At 34.2% G+C, this 22,898-nt stretch overlaps 1 protein-coding gene and 1 pseudogene across 1 annotated transcript; one reads left to right on the top strand and one right to left on the bottom strand.

Moving 5' to 3' along the window:
- Positions 1 to 4,510: 4,510 nt before the first annotated feature.
- Positions 4,511 to 5,187, top strand: LOC150031409 (uncharacterized; annotated as a pseudogene).
- Positions 5,188 to 17,135: 11,948 nt separating this feature from the next.
- LOC150031408 (uncharacterized) lies at positions 17,136 to 17,990 on the bottom strand. The gene has a single exon (XM_090308966.1). The coding sequence runs from the start codon at positions 17,910 to 17,912 to the stop codon at positions 17,376 to 17,378; it is 537 nt and encodes a 178-aa protein (XP_090165092.1). The 5' UTR covers positions 17,913 to 17,990; the 3' UTR covers positions 17,136 to 17,375.
- Positions 17,991 to 22,898: the final 4,908 nt, after the last annotated feature.

Below are 22,898 nucleotides of genomic sequence, written 5' to 3'. Positions count from 1 at the left end.
AATTCAACATAGCATCACTTGTTCCACAATCTAGAATAGAGAACATAGTTTTACTTTGGCTAGTAAGATAACATGACCAAATGATATCAATGTTTTTATCATTATTTAAAATCATATTTAAAAATATTATTAATCCTTGAATAAAATGAAATAATTACTTCCCACAGATAATTAATAAATGAAATAATTGTAGAAAGAGCCCGAAGATATTTTACGATAGTTAATCTATCACATATATATTCTTCAAATGTCACACCCCCTCCCAGATTACCTTCATATCCTGGAAGAAGATGTGATGGTAGCAGTTACTAACGCTGTTGCCACCACTTACCACCCTAACCCACAAAACTTGAGTGCCAACCTAATAACTAATATTAATGCATACAAACAGCTCGCCTTTAGAAGGCTCCATATACATTATATGATCACATGCAGACAGTCAGGACATAATATTTACAAGAGAAGTATTCATAGTTGGACTCAAACTTCACTAACAAGCCCTGATCCCCCTCAAAACACGTGTACATAGATATAGACCATCAACCTATGTTCTTCTTAACCAGCCAGGCCTTTTAGTGGTAAGAAGTAGCAGGATCAACCTTGAGCAACTACTACCTGGAAAAGGAAAACATAGAAAATCTATAAGCTAGTAGCCTAGTGAATGACTGTAAAAATCATTTTATACCATGCTTTACATTATAATAACATGTACATATATTGAGAAACATTTTAAGCAACTTCTTTTAAACATACACATTAATAAACATCCTTAAACATCATTAAACCTTAGTTGAGAACGAGCATACATCGCTCTAGCTCCCAACGTCTGTATCCAACAAATAGACCCATACTTCGGCCTCTCTTGCTAGTATATGGTTTAGGAGACCCATACTTTGGCCTCTCATTTAGAACTACCTACGTGCATATGGAATTTTCTAAGTATCATCATCACCATAGGTACTATTACCTAGATACCTTCTCTTCGTCCTTCTGTACTGGGTTATTTTCTAGCATCAATTCAAGCTTTAATTGCAAACCATTTTCATAAAGAGTCATTCAATCATAGCCTTTCTCCAAAAACACATGCTTCATCATAGGAACTTGAATTTTGTAATGAATTCACAATATACCTTGGCATGCGTTATAACATATACAAGTTGGAGAAGAAACGTTATGAAATTCATTAAACATTTGTTGCTTGAGAAAGTATAAACTCATCATCAACATTACTGTAAATTGCATGGTCTTTTATGCATAAACATTGAAAACATTAAGTTCATTTTAGTGACTCACAACTCGTCGAGGCTCTTAATGGGTTATATGTCTCCCCTAGTTCCTCTTGGCCTGTAAGGACATAATTCTTGGTTAGCTTTTTAGAATTCCCATCAAAATGCTTCAAGTAGTTTGTTTACTAGTGAAACCTTTAACAACAAGACTAGCTTCACTAGCGAGAGCCATCATGAGCGAGATCACCCTCATGAGCGAAATCCTCATGAGCGAGATCCTCATGAGCGAGATCAAGCATTTCACTAGTAAGAGCTCATCATAGCGAGATTTACCACTTCTAACAATATTTGTATATTCACCAGCGAGATTCAGTCCAAAATTTTCAGCAAGATTCTCTTCTTGAGCGAGATTCAGCACAAAACTAGCGAGATTATCATCCTGAGCGAGATTCACATCTTCTTTATCTCGCTCTCGCTCTCCATGGCGAGTTGCTTGCTTGATCTTCCCAAGTAGCTGCCTGCTTACGCATCAAATTCCTGTTTCAACTTCAAAAATTCATTACTCAAATTCCATAACTCAAGAAAGTTTCTTCTACAAACTTATTTGGAATTGAGTTATCTTACCTTAAAATATCAGCCCTAAATTCCTTGTAATTTGGCATGGAGTTTTCAATCTTCACCTCTGACCTTGATTAATCCAAGAACTTGACCCTTCTACAAATTCTTTACTTTTCGTCCTTCTTCTTGTGAGATCTTCCTTCGACAGATCAACCTTGAAAACTAGATCCTCCTAGCTTTTAAATGGAATCGTTCTCACTTAATTTGCTCGAGTCATTTGCCAAAACCATGGTTCTAAAGTTCACCTTCCTTTTTATACTTCCGGCTGCCTCTCATGTTTCAATGTCAAACCGCCACGTCATCCAGCACTAACTTAGTGCTTCCGGCCAATAAGTCTCTTTAATCATTCTTTCTTCTTTCTCTTTTTTTTCCTTCTTTTCTTCCTTTGTAATCCCCTGTAATTACACCATAAATTTCCACTTATCAACTAATTAACATAATATCCTCGTGGCTAAACATACTTATGTAGAAAATGTAGAATTCGGGGTTTACACTTAAGGCGTTGATCGTTAAAGTGCTATGCGATGGCACTAAGCGATCGTGTAGTTCTTCGTGGGAGATAAGCGATGCGTTGAAGTGTTAGACGATGGCACTAAGCGATCGTGTAGTTCGGGTGGAAGCTAAGCGATGCGGTGAAGAGCTATGCGATACCACTACACGATCGTTTACCTATTTGCTGTAGCTAAGCGATGCAGTGAAGAGTTATTCGATAGTAGTACACGATCATTTACTTATGTACGGCAGTTAAGTGATGCGTCGAGAGCTATGCGATAACACTACATGATGGCTTACCTTTGTGTGCGCGCTAAACGATCAAGACGAGGCGTTATACAATGGTGATAAGCGATCTGGTAGTAATTGTCTGGCGTTGGACGATGGAGCTGAACGAAGTGTTAGACACTAAGTGATCGTGTAGCGTTGCCCGACACTAGAGGATGACATTATGTGATAAAAGGTAGACACTACACGATCGTATACCTTGGTCAGGCGCCATGCGATCGTGCTACACGATCACGCAAATACTAAACGATCAGGGAAACGCATGACGATGGTCGTCAATGCTAAACAATGAGCCTTAACGAGATATTGAGCATGGAGCGAGAGCAGTCGGTTCGACAAGTTCTCTTGAGGTTCGGTCTTTTTCAGCCACAAATGATTTTTGGCTGGTCCGGTTCAAACATGGTTTGTCTGGTTCAGACGATTCGAGTCCGGTTCAAGCTACTTGAGTTCATTTTGGAGCGGTTCGAAAGCGGTTCAAAAGCTGTTTGTAATAATTAGGTTTTTGATTGCTTGCTTATGCCAAAACTAAAGCCATATCAGTTAGTGTTTAATTATTTATGCATGTGATGTATGTTATAATTAAATAAATCTTGTATGTGCATACAGTATGCCATGTAGATTTAAAATCCCACTATAGGAAGCATGTTACATGCATTGAAAGTATGTTATAATATGTTATAATATATAGTATGCATGTTAGGGTTTCTTTTATTTAATATAATATTTATATTAGATATTGAATGCCTTTTTTGTATGTTGTGGATGTTTAGAATGTCTTAAATTTTGTAATATGTTATAAAGTTGACTTAAACGTTTAAAATCCATTAGAAAGAACAGCTGCATGCTCACTTAGGTTAACCACTTGTTTTAATAGTTAAAATAGGTTGTTAAACTTGTAAAACTAGAGTTACAAACTCAACCGGTATATAATCCTATCAAAGGCTGGGGGTATTTAAGTTGACGGTCTACGGAAGACCTCCTACCTAGGGATTATGGTCGAATAATTGAGCGTTGGTAACCAATTTTATGAGCATTCGTGAGTGGTGTGAGGTAATAAAAATAGTTATAAACTAGATATCGTAGGTTTAAATCCATCTATAAGTTTTATACTCAGATAAACCACCTAGACATAAGGTTATTTTTATTAGCTGAAAAGAACCTAAGTATAGATTTACCCAAACATTTAGAACACGTTAGTGGGAGATTAAATGTTATTAGCTCTCACGTCCTCAAGAGTTCACACCGTGAGATCCATGCTCGACTTCGTGTCGATTTTACCTCGATTGATCCATTCGAAAAGTGTTTCCATGGATCAATAACAAGGTGAATGAGAGAAGTCGTTCATAGTAAGTGAGTGAAGGAAATATGTCAACATTGTCCTATGGTCTCCTCCATTAGTTTAAACCGTGAGACTACTATGTTGCGTCTGCTGTCATTTTTAGGCAGCACTAGCTAGTCGTTAACCGCAGCGATCCCCACGAAGGGTTTTAATATAGGATTAGGAACAACCCAAGCTTCATTAAATGAATAAGGGTCTTATATTTCCATCTTTGGTATTTGTCTTCTATTTCGGAGGCATACTCATGCCGTTCTGTAAGATCTGAAAACGACGGGGCTATACTTACAAGACTTACTATGTGTTAGTAAAGATCTGGACCAAAAATGTTAACTAAATGACTATTGGAATATGAGTTATTCTGGAGATAGTATTTCGTCAAGAATTGTCTTGCTCCTGTGAAGGAATTCTTGACTGCCCCTCGGTAGCAATTGTTCTAAATTACTTAAGTATCGTTGCAAAAATAATGATTATGGGTACATTATCACTTTGTTAAAACTTGATTGGATTTAAAAATAATTCACTTATTGAATTTGTTTATAATTTCAGAATGACGAGTTCAATTATACAATTGTTGGCATCAGACAAGCTGGTTGAGGATAGTTATGTGACATGAAAATCGAATTTGAACACGATACTTACGATAGATGATTTGTGATTTTTCTTAACGGAGGAATGTCCTCCCATTCTTAGCTCTAATTTCAATCGAACTGTTCAGGAAGCATTTGATAGATGGATCGAGGCGAATGATAAAGCCCATGCTTATGTCCTCGCCAGCTTATCTGACATTTTGGCGAAAAAATACGAGAATATAAGTATTGCCAAAGAGATTATGGAATCTCTGAGAGGGATGTTTGGACAACCATCCTTCACCCTGAGGCATGATGCTATCAAATACGTTTATAACAGCCGCATGAAAGAGGGGACCTCAGTTCGTGAACATGTCCTGGACGTGATGGTCCACTTTAATGTGGCAGAAGTAAATGATGTTGTGATGGATGAGAGAAGCCAAATTGGTTTTATTCTAGAATCTCTTCCAAAGAATTTTCTACAATTATGTACAAATGCATTGATGAATAAAATTGAATACAACTTGACTACTCTGCTGAATGAGTTGCAAGCTTTCCAGACTATGTTAAGAACAAGGGTCTGGAATCAGATGTAAATGTTACTTCTCCTGAGAAGAAAGAAACGTCCTCCAAGCCTGATGTTGCCTTCTATTCGTAGAATAAGAGTATTACAGTGAAGAAAGACAAAGGTAAAGGGAAGAAGAAGCCTGTTGGATAGAAAAACAAGAAAACCACTGCAGACAAAGGGAAATGTTTCCACTGCAATGAAGAATGGCACTGAAAGAGAAATTGCCCTAAATACCTTGCTGAGAAAAAAAGCAGAGAAAGCTAAACAGGCAACTTAGTTCTTAAGGACCGCTTACTCAGCTTGACAAGTGGGAGAAGTTGTTGCTGAAGATGATATTACCTACTTTTGTAAATCTTGTAATGAACAAATTGTACATTTATTTTTTTTTGAATGAAATGTTCATTTTTAGAAAATATGTTTGTTCTATCTCATAGCAACTTCTATTAAGAATCAAATTGTTAAAAGCCATTTGCAAATATTCAGATATTTAATGGCTAAGATCGAAGTATAATAAGTTTAAAGATTTCTAGATCTGACTGTTAACAAGAGTTGTTAAGATAGGTCAGATGCATCTTAATCAAAGAGTTGAGAGTACCTCAATGTAATGGGAGGAAAGTGTGCTTCCTAGTCATTATCGAGAATTAGGTGCAATCCCCATATAGTTTAATACGAAGCCTATTGTACACTAATATGTTTACAATGATTCTCTCGGCTAAAGTGTTTGAGAATCACCTAGTAAGACTAGAAATACCAGATTTAAATAACCTAGGGCAAGTGGGATAAATATTCGGTATAGGATACCGAAAGGTAAACCATGGGTATGGGATGCCCTAGTGTATTGTATTTATCTATAAAACATAGAAACTCAGTCTTATATATCAGATATATAAGTTACCACTGGAATTTTAGTCTAAGTGAGAGTTTGTTGGGTTTTATGTCCTAAAACTCGTGGTTTGTAAACAATAGAACTTATTCTGAAAATTCAATAAGTTGTTATTGAATATATTGTTTTTTTGAAACCAATAAACTTAAGTCCCTTGACTATTACATGAGTACTTGAACTTTATGTGGAAACATAAAAGCGGATCAGGTTCAAGTAAATATTCAAAATGATCTATAGTATATGAATAAGGTTGGGTGCCTTATTCTGGTAACACTATTGGATGCAGCCTACCCTATGTTGTAAAGTGCTACAAACGAAGTGATCCTAATTCGTTCATGTTGGGACATGAGAAGTGGGGGTGTCTTGTGCAAATGATTTTTGTGCAAAATCGGACTATGAAACCAGTTACTCTTACTTTATAACACTGTTTACTGTTTAGGACTGATTATTTCAAAACAATGACCTAGGTAACTTGACCTTAATCCTGAGCTAACTATGAACTTCTATTTGTTCGAGATTATCCTTTGATCTGCAAACGGTAAGAGTAGACCAATTTCTCTGCTCAATAAACCTCCCATTTTGGGGATAAGATTGGATGAATAGCTAGGGACATAGTGTGCAAGATGGAATTCACTCCTACACGATTAGGGTTAATAGAGATGTTGTTCTTTTTAAGTGTTGATTCTTGGTCTTGAACAAGAGGCCTCACCCTCTCATTGGCTCGAGTGGGATCCAATTTGTTGATTGGATCACAAATCAATTGTTCACTAGGGTATCAGTAGGACTTAAGGAACAAGAGGTAATGTCGGGGGTAAAACAGAGATTCGACCCAACCGTTATTACGAACAACTTGTGAAGGGTTAACTTACTAATCATGGTTATATCAAGTGGACATAATATATCTACAGCGAGGGGAGTTCAGCTATGGGTTTTAGTATAATCACCCATTAGTTAACGAATGGGGGTTAGTTTGGTCTAATGAGTTTAGCCGATTAATCTCGGATCGTTGGAGGCCATGATCTGTGGGTCCACAAGATCCCCTACTAGCTCATAAATTGATTAGCTCTAGAATAGCGTAATAAGTTAATTTAAAATGTTCAAATTAGAATTAAACTAAATGGGAGAAATAATATTTAAATATGATTTAAATATTTGAAGATGGAGTTGTGTAAAATTAATTAGAATTATTTAAATTGTTTAAATTATTTTTTATTAATTTTATTAAGAAAATTAGTTTATGAAATTAATTTTTTAAAATTAATAATATTTTCAATTCTATAAAATAAAATTTATATATGAAATAAATTTTTAAAAATTGAAAAAGAGAGAAAAAACAAAATGGAAAGTTGACATTTTCCATTGTATTCTTCAAGTAGCTTACTAACAACCCACCATTTCAAGCATCAATTACTCCAAGTATGAGCTGCATATCATGCAACTAATCTCTTTGCATGATAGTCTGCAATATATTGAAGATATTGGAGTAGTTTTGAAGTAATGCAATCGATCAAATTTTTCTGAAAAATTCATGAGAAGAAAGGTGTTCTTCATTTTTCATTTGGGTTGCGGTAGTGAATTTTTCTCCAAATTCCTTTAATTCAGGCTTATTTTGAGTCTCACTACTCAATCTATTGCACCAAGAGGATAGTAGAGAAGATCTTGGGGTGGTCTACAACAAGAATGAGAGGAGATTAGCAGTTGGATTTAAGCTTTGAGGAAGTTCTACAAAGGTATGTCACGAAACCCATTTATTTATATTGAAGCATGCTTTCATTTCTGCGAAAATTAATGAATTAAAGTGTTTATGGATCCTTCTCACTTCCGCTACGCGTTGATACGTTCCAACAATTTTAATTCATATTTTGCTCATTAACCCTCATAATTCTAAGTAAAAGGCTATAATAGCTTGTATTTTTACAGGCTATCACACCCCTAAATTTAGAATCATGCTTGTCCTGAAGCATGCCTTATACTAGAGAAATTCAAACCTTGCCCTCTGGCTTTTCCTTTGCATTGACCAGCTTCTCAGAATATTCCCCTACACCTCTAATCTTAGTAGCAACACTCTCTTCAAACTTAGCCACTTCTTCTAAGAGATATTTTCTAAGTTTAATTATGACAAGCCTTTACTCAAAACTTTTTACTCATCGTAGACAACTTTGCTTTTAGCTTTTTACAATGCGACCATTCAAAATGATTCAAATCTTTGTGACTTATTATTAAAATAAGGCGTTGAACCTGGTTACGCTCTTCATTTTGGCTTACCCCCATGGGCGTCATGCGGGCATCCAATTCGGTTACGTGCCATATTCAACTCAAATTTTGTCTTAGCTAAATCTAGTTTGCACCAGATAGGGGAGTGGTTATTATGCATTGATTCTTGTCACCTACATTCATTTTGGCTCACCTGGATGAGTGTCATATAATGTATCCAACTATTGGTAGGTACCTTTCACAACTTAACTCTTATCAGCTTGGATTTCACCTTTGCGCTGTCAATGGAGTTTTTTTTTTTAAGCGTTGTCGCAATATTTATTTTCAACGCATTTTCTTAGACCAATCCCACCCCACAAATTTAGGTAGTAGTCGGGTCCTTCCCAAAAAGCTAAAGACAAATTTGTTCAAAGATGCGGTAAAAAGAGGTTTGAGTAGAAGTTTGCACATAATAAAACTTGAGACTGTCAAACTTTAAAGAAGCTACTAAAGTGAGGTGAGCCATGCTACATTTAGTTATGGATGCTAATTTATCAACGCAAAAAAAGGCAAGCGGGCAAAAGAGAATCTCAAAAGGATAATGCATGAAAGATAACAAGAAAAGAGTGATGCAAGCAGAGTGTCGATTGCGTTAATAACTTAGAATTCATGCGAAAGAAATAGTCATGCGTTGAATAAGGGAGAGAATTCTTCTTTTGAACAACACACTGAGAGGGAATTATTATCGCACCAAACAAGAGCGATTGCCACACCACATCCAAGAAAAGTAGCCGTAAATCCAAAACACAATAATCAAATAAATTAACTAAAGTTAACTTAGAAAGAAAAGTAAAGATAGAGTAGAAGACGTCCTTGGAGAAATTAGAGTGAAGTCACCGCAAGGATTCTTCCATGCAAGGGATCGAACTCACCTTCTTAGGTCAAGGGACTAATTTTCCTGACCACCAGAGCTTCTAGCATTCATTGGCCGTATGGCAGTAGCCATGCTTCTAAGATTGCTTCCAGCTCATGCGACAAATGACCTTTCAATCTCAGGGTCGGGCATAACATCTTCAGTCAAATATCGTTTGCAACTTGGTTGCATAAGCAACAATACGCCTAAGACCAAAAAGGGGGCCTGCGAAAACATAAAACTTAAACAAACTATTAGATGCCAAGTCCCCAGCAATGGCACCAAAAACTTGATGGAAAAAATAATTCTTGCTTTGATGATGATTGCTATGCCTTGATGGTCATGCAGTTATCATCCATTGATAAGAAGAATATGCGGTAATTGTGTATGCGATGACCATGCATTCTTACCACAAGTTTTCTTGCTCTCTCAACAAGTATAACGAGAATGCAATCTTCTCGAGATGATCCAAGGTCGAACACAGAGAATTGCAACTAAGGAATGCTTGTAAAGTAATGCATTTGAGGTGATGAATAAAAATAAAAAGAAAGAAGTTAATTAGTTGTGCGCTACTCATACACTTAGCTAAATAGACTAAGCAATTGAAGTTTGACTATGAGAATGGGTAGAGTTACGGCAACTGTTAACGCGTCATAAGATGCATGGAGAAGTAGAGTTGAGGGAAAATTTCATCAAGTCATTAAATTTGGTCGCAATGGTAATGCCAGCTCGCCACACTAACGCATGACACACCTCTCAGTGGTCAGCCGCGTGCTTATATCTCTATAACGCATGGTTGCGTTGAGCATGAGATTATTTCTATCTCTAGGAACACTGCTCACTTTACTTAACGAGTTCCACTATTTACCCTCTTGTGCAGTTGATTATATCTATTTAGCTCATAGAGAAGCATTGCGATAGCCTCGCACTAAGCAAAGAGGATTGACTCACTATACTCACGCAATGCACACCTCTTGGTGGTTTGTTACATGCTTCATATCTCTGTGCCACATGATTGAGCCAAAATGTAATACAATATATAGGTAAGAAGATGGGTAAAGGGCTAGATGTAGACAATCTTTTGCTTCCATCAAGTATGTCAAGGCTATATGTGGTGCCATGGATGGGCGGTGGAGTAGTCTCTTTTGAGCTCTATCTCGAGCGAAGCACCGATCGTTAATTCGTAAAGGATTGTGGGAAGGAAGAACTCTCAAAGACTGTTTGCTTATGCTCTCGTCTATGATCACAAGAATATGCTTAAGGTAGAGACCCGGATGCCTTGAATTTGGGCTCCAAGGATCCATTTATAGAGCTCAGTCGTCGATAACATTGGTAGTCCCACTCTGAATCATTACCATCACTGTTGAAATAGGTGAAATGTCATCATGATCGTATCTCTTTGATACTTCCAAGGTATGGGTTCATGATTGTTTCCTTCTGAAGAATCAACGCATTACACACACTTTGCGATCAACAATCTAACACGATTATCACTCTGTAGTTGCAGCATTTCATGCTACGAACTTATCTTCATGAAGATCAACGCATGCGATTAACTTTGCGATTGTCTGGGATCAACGCATGCAATCAATACCTGTGACAACTATAAAAATAGACATTTTGACGCAGAATAACGCATGATATGGGGTTAACGGGAATTTTCAATGTTGATTGACGAAAGCTCATTTTTCTACATGAATCCTTAGTCATTTTAATGCATATTTTACTCATCAACCCTCATAATTCTATGTAAAAGACTGCAATGGCTTGTATTTTTACAATATATCACTGATTTAGTTACTCTCTTTGCATCTATAAATGTATCTGATAATCTATTTGCTATATTTTGCAAATGAATTATTTTCTGAACTTCAAGTTCACATTGATCTGTACGGGGAACTTAGTCGTTGTGGTATCATATCCAATATATATTTCTGACCTCCTTTGAGGACCCATCTTCATACATTGTGGTGGAACAATTGGAAAGTGATGTTGCATACAAACTAGTATGTCCCCATACAGATGAAAGAAGCTCAGCTCTTATAAGTAATGGTCTTACAATTAATTGTAAACATTTTATGAATGATTCCGCTAAACCATTTTGTATATGAACATGAGCTATAGGATGTTCACTTATCCCAATTGACATATAATAATTATCAAAAGCATGGGATGTAAATTCACCATCATTATCAAGACAAATGGTCTTAATTGTATAATCAGGAAATCATGCTTTTAACTTAATTATTTGAGCAAGTAATTTTACAAATGCAAGATTTTGACGTGATAATAAGCACACGTATAACCATCTACTCGATGCATCTATTAATACCATAAAATATCTAAATGGTCGACTTGGTGGATTAATAAGTACACATATATCACCATTAATTCGTTCTAAAAATGTAGGTGATTTAGTCACCGCTTTAGAAAGTGATGGTCTAATTATTAATTTGCCTTGAGAGCAGGCATCATATGATAATTCATTAGATTGAAGAATCTTATAGTTCTTCAATGGATGTCCATTTGAATTCTCAATAATTCTTCTCATCATTATAGATCCCAGATAACTCAATCGGTCATACCAAATTATAAATATGTATAGATTCATGAACTTCAAGTTCATTATTGCATATGTTTCAGTTACTCGTATATAAGTATAATACAATCAAGAAGATAAAGCAGGCAATTTTTTCGATATACGTATTTTAGTTGAGACAATAGAGATAATTTATAGATATTCCACATTATTCTTACTATCCATCTCAATATGATAACCATTGCATCGTATATCTTTAAAACTTAGAAGATTTCTATTTGATTAACTAGAGAACAATGCATTGTTAATTGTAAATTTTATTCTTTTAGGCAAAATGATATTTTCTTTTCCAAAACATTCGATCAAGTTTGCAAAACCTGATATAGTATTTACTTTTGCTTTCAGCATTGTCAATTTGGAAAAGTATTTTTTATTTATAAGTATTCTGTGTGTAGTTGCACTGTCTGCTAGACATAGATCTTCTTTGCTCATTTTCTAATCACCCAACATATGAAAATGATCCATGTTTCTTCATTAAAAAAAAATAATTTTAACAAGAAAAACAACACTTAAAATATACAAAAGTTTCTAAAAAAATACGAAGATAAGAAAACAGCAACATTAAGTCTACATATTCTCAAAGTTGAAAGAAACACTTGATGTTCCACCAACTGTGTCGATATTCTCTTCAGGTGATTCAAAGAAGTCCGCCACATCCAAATTTGTCATGTGGGATGGGTGAAATATGTCATTATCCTGGTACACAAAATTTGCTTCAACATTTTTCTCTTTTTCCTTTAGGAAGCCTTGATAGAGATCAACTAAGCGTTTTGACGTACCTGTCACCACTGCCCAGTCATTCCGCATTGGAAGTATTTATTTTCAACACTCTTTGAACTTTTATCTTTTGGAGCTTTTCCTTTGTGATCATCATTTTGTATGGTTCTTTTGAAATTTAAATGATTAGAACAACCATCACGAAAATAATAATTATTTCTTCCTCTACCACGATCATGACCTCGACCACGGTTATTCACGTTCACATCATTCACTTCAGGGAATAGTGTTGTTCCAATTGGTCGAGATTCATAGTTCTTCATCAATAACTCGTTATTTTGTTCGGCCACGAGAAGACAAGAAATTAGTTCAGAATATTGTTTAAAACTTTAGTTCACAATATAGACAAAGTGACAAGTAGGATGTGGACATGCACGGACACAAAGAGTGCACATGGACAATATGAAAAATGACACATGACATGTAGGACACTAAGCATAGGATATCTATTTTTATGATATTTATAATAGAATGTACTATGAAAGACGAGTTTAAAAAATTAATTTTTAGAAATTCCAAAGGATCAAAAAAGAATTAAAATCTTGATTGTAACTTACTCTTAAAATATTTTCAAAGCGGCGGTTTCTATTCATAGCAGAAAAACTAATTACAATTTGCGATACTTTTTTTACTTTTGCGGATTTGAAAAGGTAAAAGTCCAAAATACCCTCTACTATATGTTGAATATAAATGATATATTATTGATATAGATCATTTTAAGTATTATCAAATTACTTAAGTGATATACCTTTGATAGATACCATGGAAAATCAATTTTGATGTATAATTATTAAAATTCAATAATGACAAGACTTTATGTTGATGTACTCACAACTTTTATACTGGATAGTTAAGTAATCGTTTTAATGTTATACTACTGATACAATAATATCGTATATATTAAAAAATTTCCTTTCTAATAAGTATTAACATACTACTGATATACCAACCATTCTAATTTTGCAAAAATTAAATAATTTACAAGTCCAGTCCAATTGAAATAACGGGAGGTCCAAAATGTTCTACACGTTTAAACTATGTTTGTTGTTAGATATATTGCAGATACACTCATTTTTTACTACAAATATTTACTAATTGATGTTTGATATGCTCATATCTTATATGTGAGATACTGCCTATACACTTGGAATCTCGTACTCACAAATTGAAATATGCAAACTTTAGTTTGAAGCACATTATTGACTAAATGTTGGTCGTTGTTAGATATATTGTTGATATACTCATTTCTTACTTTATATATTTATTGATTAACGTCTGATGCACTCATGTTTCATATCTGACATACTACTTATTGAATTGGAATACAATGGTTATAAAATTAAATTGATGAGGAGAATTATTAAATTAATTAGTATATTAAATTGATGGTAAATATAAATGCTTTATATCAAAATAGATTACTGATTGAAGGTTCGTTGTTGATACTTGTTATGTACACTGTTGATACACTTGAAAAAAGTATTTGACGTTCAGATATATTTTTGATATACCCTTATCTTACTTCAAGTATTTAATTATTGATGTTAGATACACTCGTATGTCTTATATTACTAATACACTTGAAATATTATATTTATAAAATGAGATACTCACATGTTTTACTTCAAAATAAGTTATCGATCTAATGCATGTTGTTTTTAGATAGATTGCTGATATGTACACTTGAAATGTTAATTTTTTATTTTTTATTTTTAGATATACTGTGGATATATCAAATTTAAAATATATCATTTGGGCATTTAAAGTATATAACTTCAAAACTTGTGAAAATTAAAATTAGTCACTACAAGAACTTTGGGCTTTAATTTTGGTTGAAAAAAATAAAATGGATGTATAATGTCGTTTTTTTTTTTAAAAAAAAGTGGATCTTTGATGTCGATTTTAGTCATGGGCTTTTTTGATCCAATCATCTATTTGTCTGATCTACTAATGGGGTCTTCCGACCCTGTCGTCGGCATGGTGATTCAGCTCTATTTTCTAGGTGCAACGCTCGTCGATCTTGTGCATTCGCCAGATTTACCCATCTCAGGTCAGATCTATTCCAATCTTTGAGCTCTGGTTCAGATCTCTTCAAGCTTGTGGGTTGAGTGAAATTCTTCACAATTTTTGTGTGGGTTGTTTGAGTTGTTTGCTTGGACCAAAGGTAAAATTTTCTTTTCATATTTATTTTCAATTTCGTAATTTAAAGTTATTTCATTCATTTTATTTTTATTCCAATGATAAGCTTCTTGAAATTGTGAAATGTTGGAATAAAATTAGTTTAAGAATATTTGGTTGATAGTCTTACTTGGTATGATTCTAGTGTACATTAGTACCATTTTTTAAAATTATATTTTAGCCTTTAATATTTTATTTGTGTTATTCTTTTGAGTTTATCTCAAAATTTAATATAAGGTAATTTACTTATTGTTGTAGATTATGGTTCATAAGATTTTAAAGTGTTGAAATGAAAATTAGTTCATGAATACAAATTTATTTGATGGTCTTGCTATCATCTTTTTGTTTGGTTGCTAATGTGCTTATCGAACATTTTCATGGGTTATATTTTAGTCATGAAAATATTTTGTTTTTGTTCTTCTGTGTTTGTCTCATGTTGATATAAACAAGTTTTAGATCTTCACGTTGATTATGGTTAAGTTTACAAGCTTAAGGTTACATAATTTTTTCTTGTTATTGTTTGTCTCTTTTGTAGATTAAGTCGCATATTGTACAATCATGGATAACTCATGGATGAAAATGAATAGAATGTCAACTGAATATGGGTTAGGGGTTGAGATGTTTATTAAAAATGTTCTACAACATTCAAATATGTTGAGTTTTATGAGTTGCCCTTGTTTGAACTGCGTGAATGAAAAGACTCTGAATATAAACACAATAAGAGATCACTTATTTTTTAATGGTATAAATCAAAGTTATCAGACATGGATTTTTCACAGTGAATCATTACTAATCTAGAGAAACAATAAAAATGTGTCTACTAGTAATAGAGATGATGTTGATGAGGATGATCGTGATGTTGATTACACAGTTAGAATGTTTGAGACTTCAAACAACTATTTTAACGAAAAATTCGATAAATTTGAAGGATTAGTAGATGATGCGAAAAAACTATTGTACTGAAATTATAAAACTTTTACAAAAATATGTACCTTGGTAAAGTTATATAATTTGGAAGCTAAATTTGGATGGAGTGATAAGAGTTTCACTGAGTTATTAAAATTAATTCATGACAAATTACCTAGTCCTAATCAAATTCTAACTTCTAATTGAAAAAGATTTTGTGTACACTTACAATGAAGTATGAGAAGATTCATGCATGTAGCAACGATTGTTACTTGTTTAGAAAAGAACACAATGGGCAAGTTTTGTTGGCCGATTTGTGTAAGACTGCACTTATTTATTATTATTATTACTTTGTGTCTTAATAGAATGTAAATGCTAGTTTAAAATGAATCTTGACGATTTTTGAGTAAAATATGCAAGCTTAGAATGAATATGAAGTACCAATCATTGTTTGTGTATAGACGAATTATTATCTAACCATGATCTTTTTCTTGGAAGAATTGGTGTATAGTTTTATTATTTAGGGGTATTTGGTGTAAGTACTCATGTAAGTACTAATTAATGTTTGTGAAGGGAGAAATGATTATTAATATTATAGAAGTGTTTGGTATTTCGTATTACAGTTTTGAAGAAGCGGGTGGTTCCATATGAGTGGTGGATATGACAATTTTAATTATTGTTCTATGGAAGTGTGTTGTCGATATATAAGTGTTGGTTAGTGTGTTTATTCATATTTGATAAGTACTTATAGAATGGATTGGAAGTACTAAATGTTGTTTGTGGATGGACAAATTATTACTTATACTATAGAAGTGTGCTTTATTGTAGTTCTATGGAAGTGTATTATTGTATTTTAGATAACTGTGTATTTAGTTTTGTGGTAGAGTATATTGTTGTGTCGATTGTTTTATTTTAGGTTTCGGTTCTGTATATTTAAAGGTAGCAGAGAAATATTGTTGGCTTGCCACACATATAGTGTAACAGGCACACTTTACAACAAAATAATTTTATTTTTTTTTTTACGTTTTTTTAATTAAATAAGATGGACATTTCTTGACCCAAAATGAGACACCTAATGTCGTTTTCAACTGTTTGACTGACATTAAAAATTGATAGGACATTTTTAAAAATGAGAAATTAAAAATAATATCGGACAATTATTGAGATAATTTGGTAAAAAACTGACATAGAAAATAGTGTACAATGTTGGTTTTCAACCAACATTGAAGATAATTGACATTGAAATTCCAGTCAACTATAATGTCGATTTAAGACAATCGATATTAAAAACGTTTTGAAACACGATCTTCAATGTCAATTTTCATTCGACATTGTACCCCTATAATGTCAGTTTTAAACTGCATTAAATCCCAATTTTGTAGTAATGAGTTATAACTCAAATTCATATATTGACATACGGAAAATAAGTATATTCTACTATTGATATGCTATTCTAAATATAAGTATATCTTGCAGGTACTTTAAATTAATAATGGCTAATCAATCTCATATGTATCCATTTAAATTGGTTTTTTCCATCATTTTCTTCAAGGGTGTTAGAATTGCTTAAACTACATAGAAACACATCATTGAAACTATCACACACGAAAATAAATATCTATTCATAATATGATGTTTTATAAGGAACATTCTATAACTATAAAAATACTCTTGACGAGAATAGAAACGACATACATAAAAATCTCACACACTTACTAGAAATGATGATTAAAGGGAAAAATATAAAAAAAAAAAGACAATACATAGTTCAGTGTTGTATATATAATAATGTATGTTTAATCCATTTGTTGCAGATCTGAATATGTTAATCAAGGTTTTGTTGCGGTTGTGTGGGGTGGGTTAAATGAAGGGAAAGGCATGTCCTTTGGAAGAGTCGGAAGGATTGACTTTGGGAGGGAGGGCAATTCAGGTAATTTAGGGAGTTCTAGTTTAGGTATATTTGGTAATTCAGGTAGCTTTGGAAGCTCAGGCTTTGGTAGATTTGAAACTTCAGATAACTTGGGAAGATCAAACTTGGGCAAGCTTGGAACTTCAGGAAATTTTGAGAGATCAACATTAGGTATTTTTGGTAATTCAGATAACTTTGGAAAATCAGGAATTGTAGGCTTTTCCAAGGGTGGAAGGTGAGGCAATGGAGGTAACTCGACCTTCGGTACTGGAGGAAGCTCGGGCTTCGGCAAAGTTGGTATCTTTGGCTTTGGAAGCTCTTCGGGCACCTTAGGTAATGGCATCTCCAATAGATGTCTTGCGCTCACTATCGTGATTAAGAAATCAAAATTCATCAACATAAGAATACCAAGTAATATAAGAGGAAATGTTAAGGTTGAAAAACCATGAGTAGCCATTGAACTTCAAAACAAAAGACTAAAGCGATAATAACACAAGGCTATAGATTATCGTCCCGAAATGATCTTGAATAGATATGTAAGTGTTGATGATCTCCCTTTGTAGCATGTTAGAGATATTTATAGTAGAAGAAAAGAGATGATGGTTAAAGAAGTGTTAGTTCAACTTTCCCACCTACACATATGACTACTGTCTCTAAAATGCAATGTATGGCCTTCTAAATTTGAGCAGCTTTCTTCCAAGATTAAAAATCATAAAAATTAAAAATAAATTAAAAAATAGAATGTATATATATATATATAAAGAATTCAAAGTTAGTTGCAACAAAAGTTAAGCTCCAACGTGTCTCTAACGATTTATTTATTTATGTTTAGAGGTAAAAATTAACAATTACTTATTTGATAGTTTATATGTAATCTTTAATTCTGAAAGAATAGTCAACAAAAAGAATATATATTTGAATTAATTAATTACATACTCTCCAAAACAAGTTAATCAAGTAATATATGTTGAGGTTGACACATGTAGTACTATTAATTTCACACTTTGATAGACATGTTTTCAGCACTAAAACCTTTACTCTTCTTTACTCACTTTACTATTTTCAAACATGCAAGAGTAAGAATAAATGTTGAAGATGGCGACCGGAAGAAATCTTCTCTGAGACGAAGAAAGTTGCAAAGATTAATTTTCAGAAATAAGGAGAAGGAAGAAGGATGAGACAGATTTTATTTCATTAGGCTCGATCGAACTGCATGAGTCTTTAGATTCATCCACTCACATATATGCATAAATCTCGAAAAGAGGCATTGGTTGAAGGATAAATTTTTGGCCAATCACAAAATACTACGTCATTCACTAAATTAATGACTAAACTCAAAGTAATTGAACTTGTGACTAATTAGAAGATGTGTCCCCAAATTGAAGTTGAAGACATAAATTGGCAAACTCTGGTGATATCACGTGTTTTCATCACAAACGTTGGATTGAGTGAAATTAATTTGACCAATTTGATATATAATTTAGGCTAAAGTCTAATTGAACGCAAAAATGTGCTTAATTTGGCCCAAAGGCAAAGTAGGTCCAAGTCCAACTAATTAGGCCCAAGGGCTAGGCCTATGGACCAACCAAGCCCAATCTCACGAAACCCACCAGAGAACTCTATAAATAGATGAGCTCTCTTCATTTGTGGGGTTCAACAATTCTATATTCTAAAGAGCCCAGAGAGAATTCCACGCTCCTTGCATAATCGTTGAAGACACAAGTCTCCTGAAGATACAAGACTCTTCCAAGACTTCAACTTCAAGAAAATCACGTGCTCCACTTCTTCAAGTCAAGCGTATGCATTCAACTGAGAGAGAATCAGAGGATCGAGTACTAGAGATCAAACCACATTACATCAAATCAACACTAACATCAACACAGTTCTACTCTACGAAACAAGTTTCTCTAGAAATCTCGTGCGAACAATAATTAATTAATTTGATTTTATTTGATTTAATTTAATATAATTAATTTAAATTAAATATTAAGATTAACTCCTTGTAGTGACAGGGGAGTTAGCGTGAGTGGAGAGGGGAGTTAACTTCCCTTACTTGCTATGCAGAAGTGTTCAACATTTGAAAAAATAGAACTTACTAAAAAATAGTTCTCTTACACTCACTTTCAATCATCTCTCAATCTCTCACCACTCTCACAAAATTGTTTCTCTGTAAAAGATAGAAAATCTCTTCCCCTTGTCTTCTGAAAGAGGTTTCCACAAACCTTTTCATTGCTGGAGAAAAGTAGGAAAGACCTTGTGGTCGTTTCTTGTTCAAGACTGGAAGAAGAGTTGCTGAGAGATCGTAATCACAACGAGGAATTGTAGAAGATGGAAAATTGTCTTTAAAGGTAACTCCTTTTTTCTCTGAAAATCTTCACTCTATATAATTTTCTGTAAGTTCGAAACATAAACTAAATATATTTAAACCTCTCTATAATTTTCTATGAGTTCGAAACATAAACTAAAAGCATATGGGTTCACATGCTTTTTGGGATTCCCTTCAAGCTCGATATTAGAATTGTAATTTGACGAGACCATCTTAAATTGGGAACCCTTTAGTAAATTTTGATTCTTTTTAATAACTTCTTCCATTTTTTTTCTGAGTTATTCTCACAATCAAAACCCTTCCTATTTTATCACATTGGTTCCCTTGGAATTCAACATAGCATCACTTGTTCCACAATCTAGAATAGAGAACATAGTTTTACTTTGGCTAGTAAGATAACATGACCAAATGATATCAATGTTTTTATCATTATTTAAAATCATATTTAAAAATATTATTAATCCTTGAATAAAATGAAATAATTACTTCCCACAGATAATTAATAAATGAAATAATTGTAGAAAGAGCCCGAAGATATTTTACGATAGTTAATCTATCACATATATATTCTTCAAATGTCACACCCCCTCCCAGATTACCTTCATATCCTGGAAGAAGATGTGATGGTAGCAGTTACTAACGCTGTTGCCACCACTTACCACCCTAACCCACAAAACTTGAGTGCCAACCTAATAACTAATATTAATGCATACAAACAGCTCGCCTTTAGAAGGCTCCATATACATTATATGATCACATGCAGACAGTCAGGACATAATATTTACAAGAGAAGTATTCATAGTTGGACTCAAACTTCACTAACAAGCCCTGATCCCCCTCAAAACACGTGTACATAGATATAGACCATCAACCTATGTTCTTCTTAACCAGCCAGGCCTTTTAGTGGTAAGAAGTAGCAGGATCAACCTTGAGCAACTACTACCTGGAAAAGGAAAACATAGAAAATCTATAAGCTAGTAGCCTAGTGAATGACTGTAAAAATCATTTTATACCATGCTTTACATTATAATAACATGTACATATATTGAGAAACATTTTAAGCAACTTCTTTTAAACATACACATTAATAAACATCCTTAAACATCATTAAACCTTAGTTGAGAACGAGCATACATCGCTCTAGCTCCCAACGTCTGTATCCAACAAATAGACCCATACTTCGGCCTCTCTTGCTAGTATATGGTTTAGGAGACCCATACTTTGGCCTCTCATTTAGAACTACCTACGTGCATATGGAATTTTCTAAGTATCATCATCACCATAGGTACTATTACCTAGATACCTTCTCTTCGTCCTTCTGTACTGGGTTATTTTCTAGCATCAATTCAAGCTTTAATTGCAAACCATTTTCATAAAGAGTCATTCAATCATAGCCTTTCTCCAAAAACACATGCTTCATCATAGGAACTTGAATTTTGTAATGAATTCACAATATACCTTGGCATGCGTTATAACATATACAAGTTGGAGAAGAAACGTTATGAAATTCATTAAACATTTGTTGCTTGAGAAAGTATAAACTCATCATCAACATTACTGTAAATTGCATGGTCTTTTATGCATAAACATTGAAAACATTAAGTTCATTTTAGTGACTCACAACTCGTCGAGGCTCTTAATGGGTTATATGTCTCCCCTAGTTCCTCTTGGCCTGTAAGGACATAATTCTTGGTTAGCTTTTTAGAATTCCCATCAAAATGCTTCAAGTAGTTTGTTTACTAGTGAAACCTTTAACAACAAGACTAGCTTCACTAGCGAGAGCCATCATGAGCGAGATCACCCTCATGAGCGAAATCCTCATGAGCGAGATCCTCATGAGCGAGATCAAGCATTTCACTAGTAAGAGCTCATCATAGCGAGATTTACCACTTCTAACAATATTTGTATATTCACCAGCGAGATTCAGTCCAAAATTTTCAGCAAGATTCTCTTCTTGAGCGAGATTCAGCACAAAACTAGCGAGATTATCATCCTGAGCGAGATTCACATCTTCTTTATCTCGCTCTCGCTCTCCATGGCGAGTTGCTTGCTTGATCTTCCCAAGTAGCTGCCTGCTTACGCATCAAATTCCTGTTTCAACTTCAAAAATTCATTACTCAAATTCCATAACTCAAGAAAGTTTCTTCTACAAACTTATTTGGAATTGAGTTATCTTACCTTAAAATATCAGCCCTAAATTCCTTGTAATTTGGCATGGAGTTTTCAATCTTCACCTCTGACCTTGATTAATCCAAGAACTTGACCCTTCTACAAATTCTTTACTTTTCGTCCTTCTTCTTGTGAGATCTTCCTTCGACAGATCAACCTTGAAAACTAGATCCTCCTAGCTTTTAAATGGAATCGTTCTCACTTAATTTGCTCGAGTCATTTGCCAAAACCATGGTTCTAAAGTTCACCTTCCTTTTTATACTTCCGGCTGCCTCTCATGTTTCAATGTCAAACCGCCACGTCATCCAGCACTAACTTAGTGCTTCCGGCCAATAAGTCTCTTTAATCATTCTTTCTTCTTTCTCTTTTTTTTCCTTCTTTTCTTCCTTTGTAATCCCCTGTAATTACACCATAAATTTCCACTTATCAACTAATTAACATAATATCCTCGTGGCTAAACATACTTATGTAGAAAATGTAGAATTCGGGGTTTACACTTAAGGCGTTGATCGTTAAAGTGCTATGCGATGGCACTAAGCGATCGTGTAGTTCTTCGTGGGAGATAAGCGATGCGTTGAAGTGTTAGACGATGGCACTAAGCGATCGTGTAGTTCGGGTGGAAGCTAAGCGATGCGGTGAAGAGCTATGCGATACCACTACACGATCGTTTACCTATTTGCTGTAGCTAAGCGATGCAGTGAAGAGTTATTCGATAGTAGTACACGATCATTTACTTATGTACGGCAGTTAAGTGATGCGTCGAGAGCTATGCGATAACACTACATGATGGCTTACCTTTGTGTGCGCGCTAAACGATCAAGACGAGGCGTTATACAATGGTGATAAGCGATCTGGTAGTAATTGTCTGGCGTTGGACGATGGAGCTGAACGAAGTGTTAGACACTAAGTGATCGTGTAGCGTTGCCCGACACTAGAGGATGACATTAT

This window comes from Benincasa hispida, unplaced genomic scaffold (genome assembly GCF_027475165.1).
Source record: "Benincasa hispida cultivar pf3 unplaced genomic scaffold, pf3_genome.v1.1 HicScf124, whole genome shotgun sequence".
NCBI lineage: Eukaryota > Viridiplantae > Streptophyta > Magnoliopsida > Cucurbitales > Cucurbitaceae > Benincasa > Benincasa hispida.
This window is presented reverse-complemented; position numbering and strand designations above follow the sequence as displayed.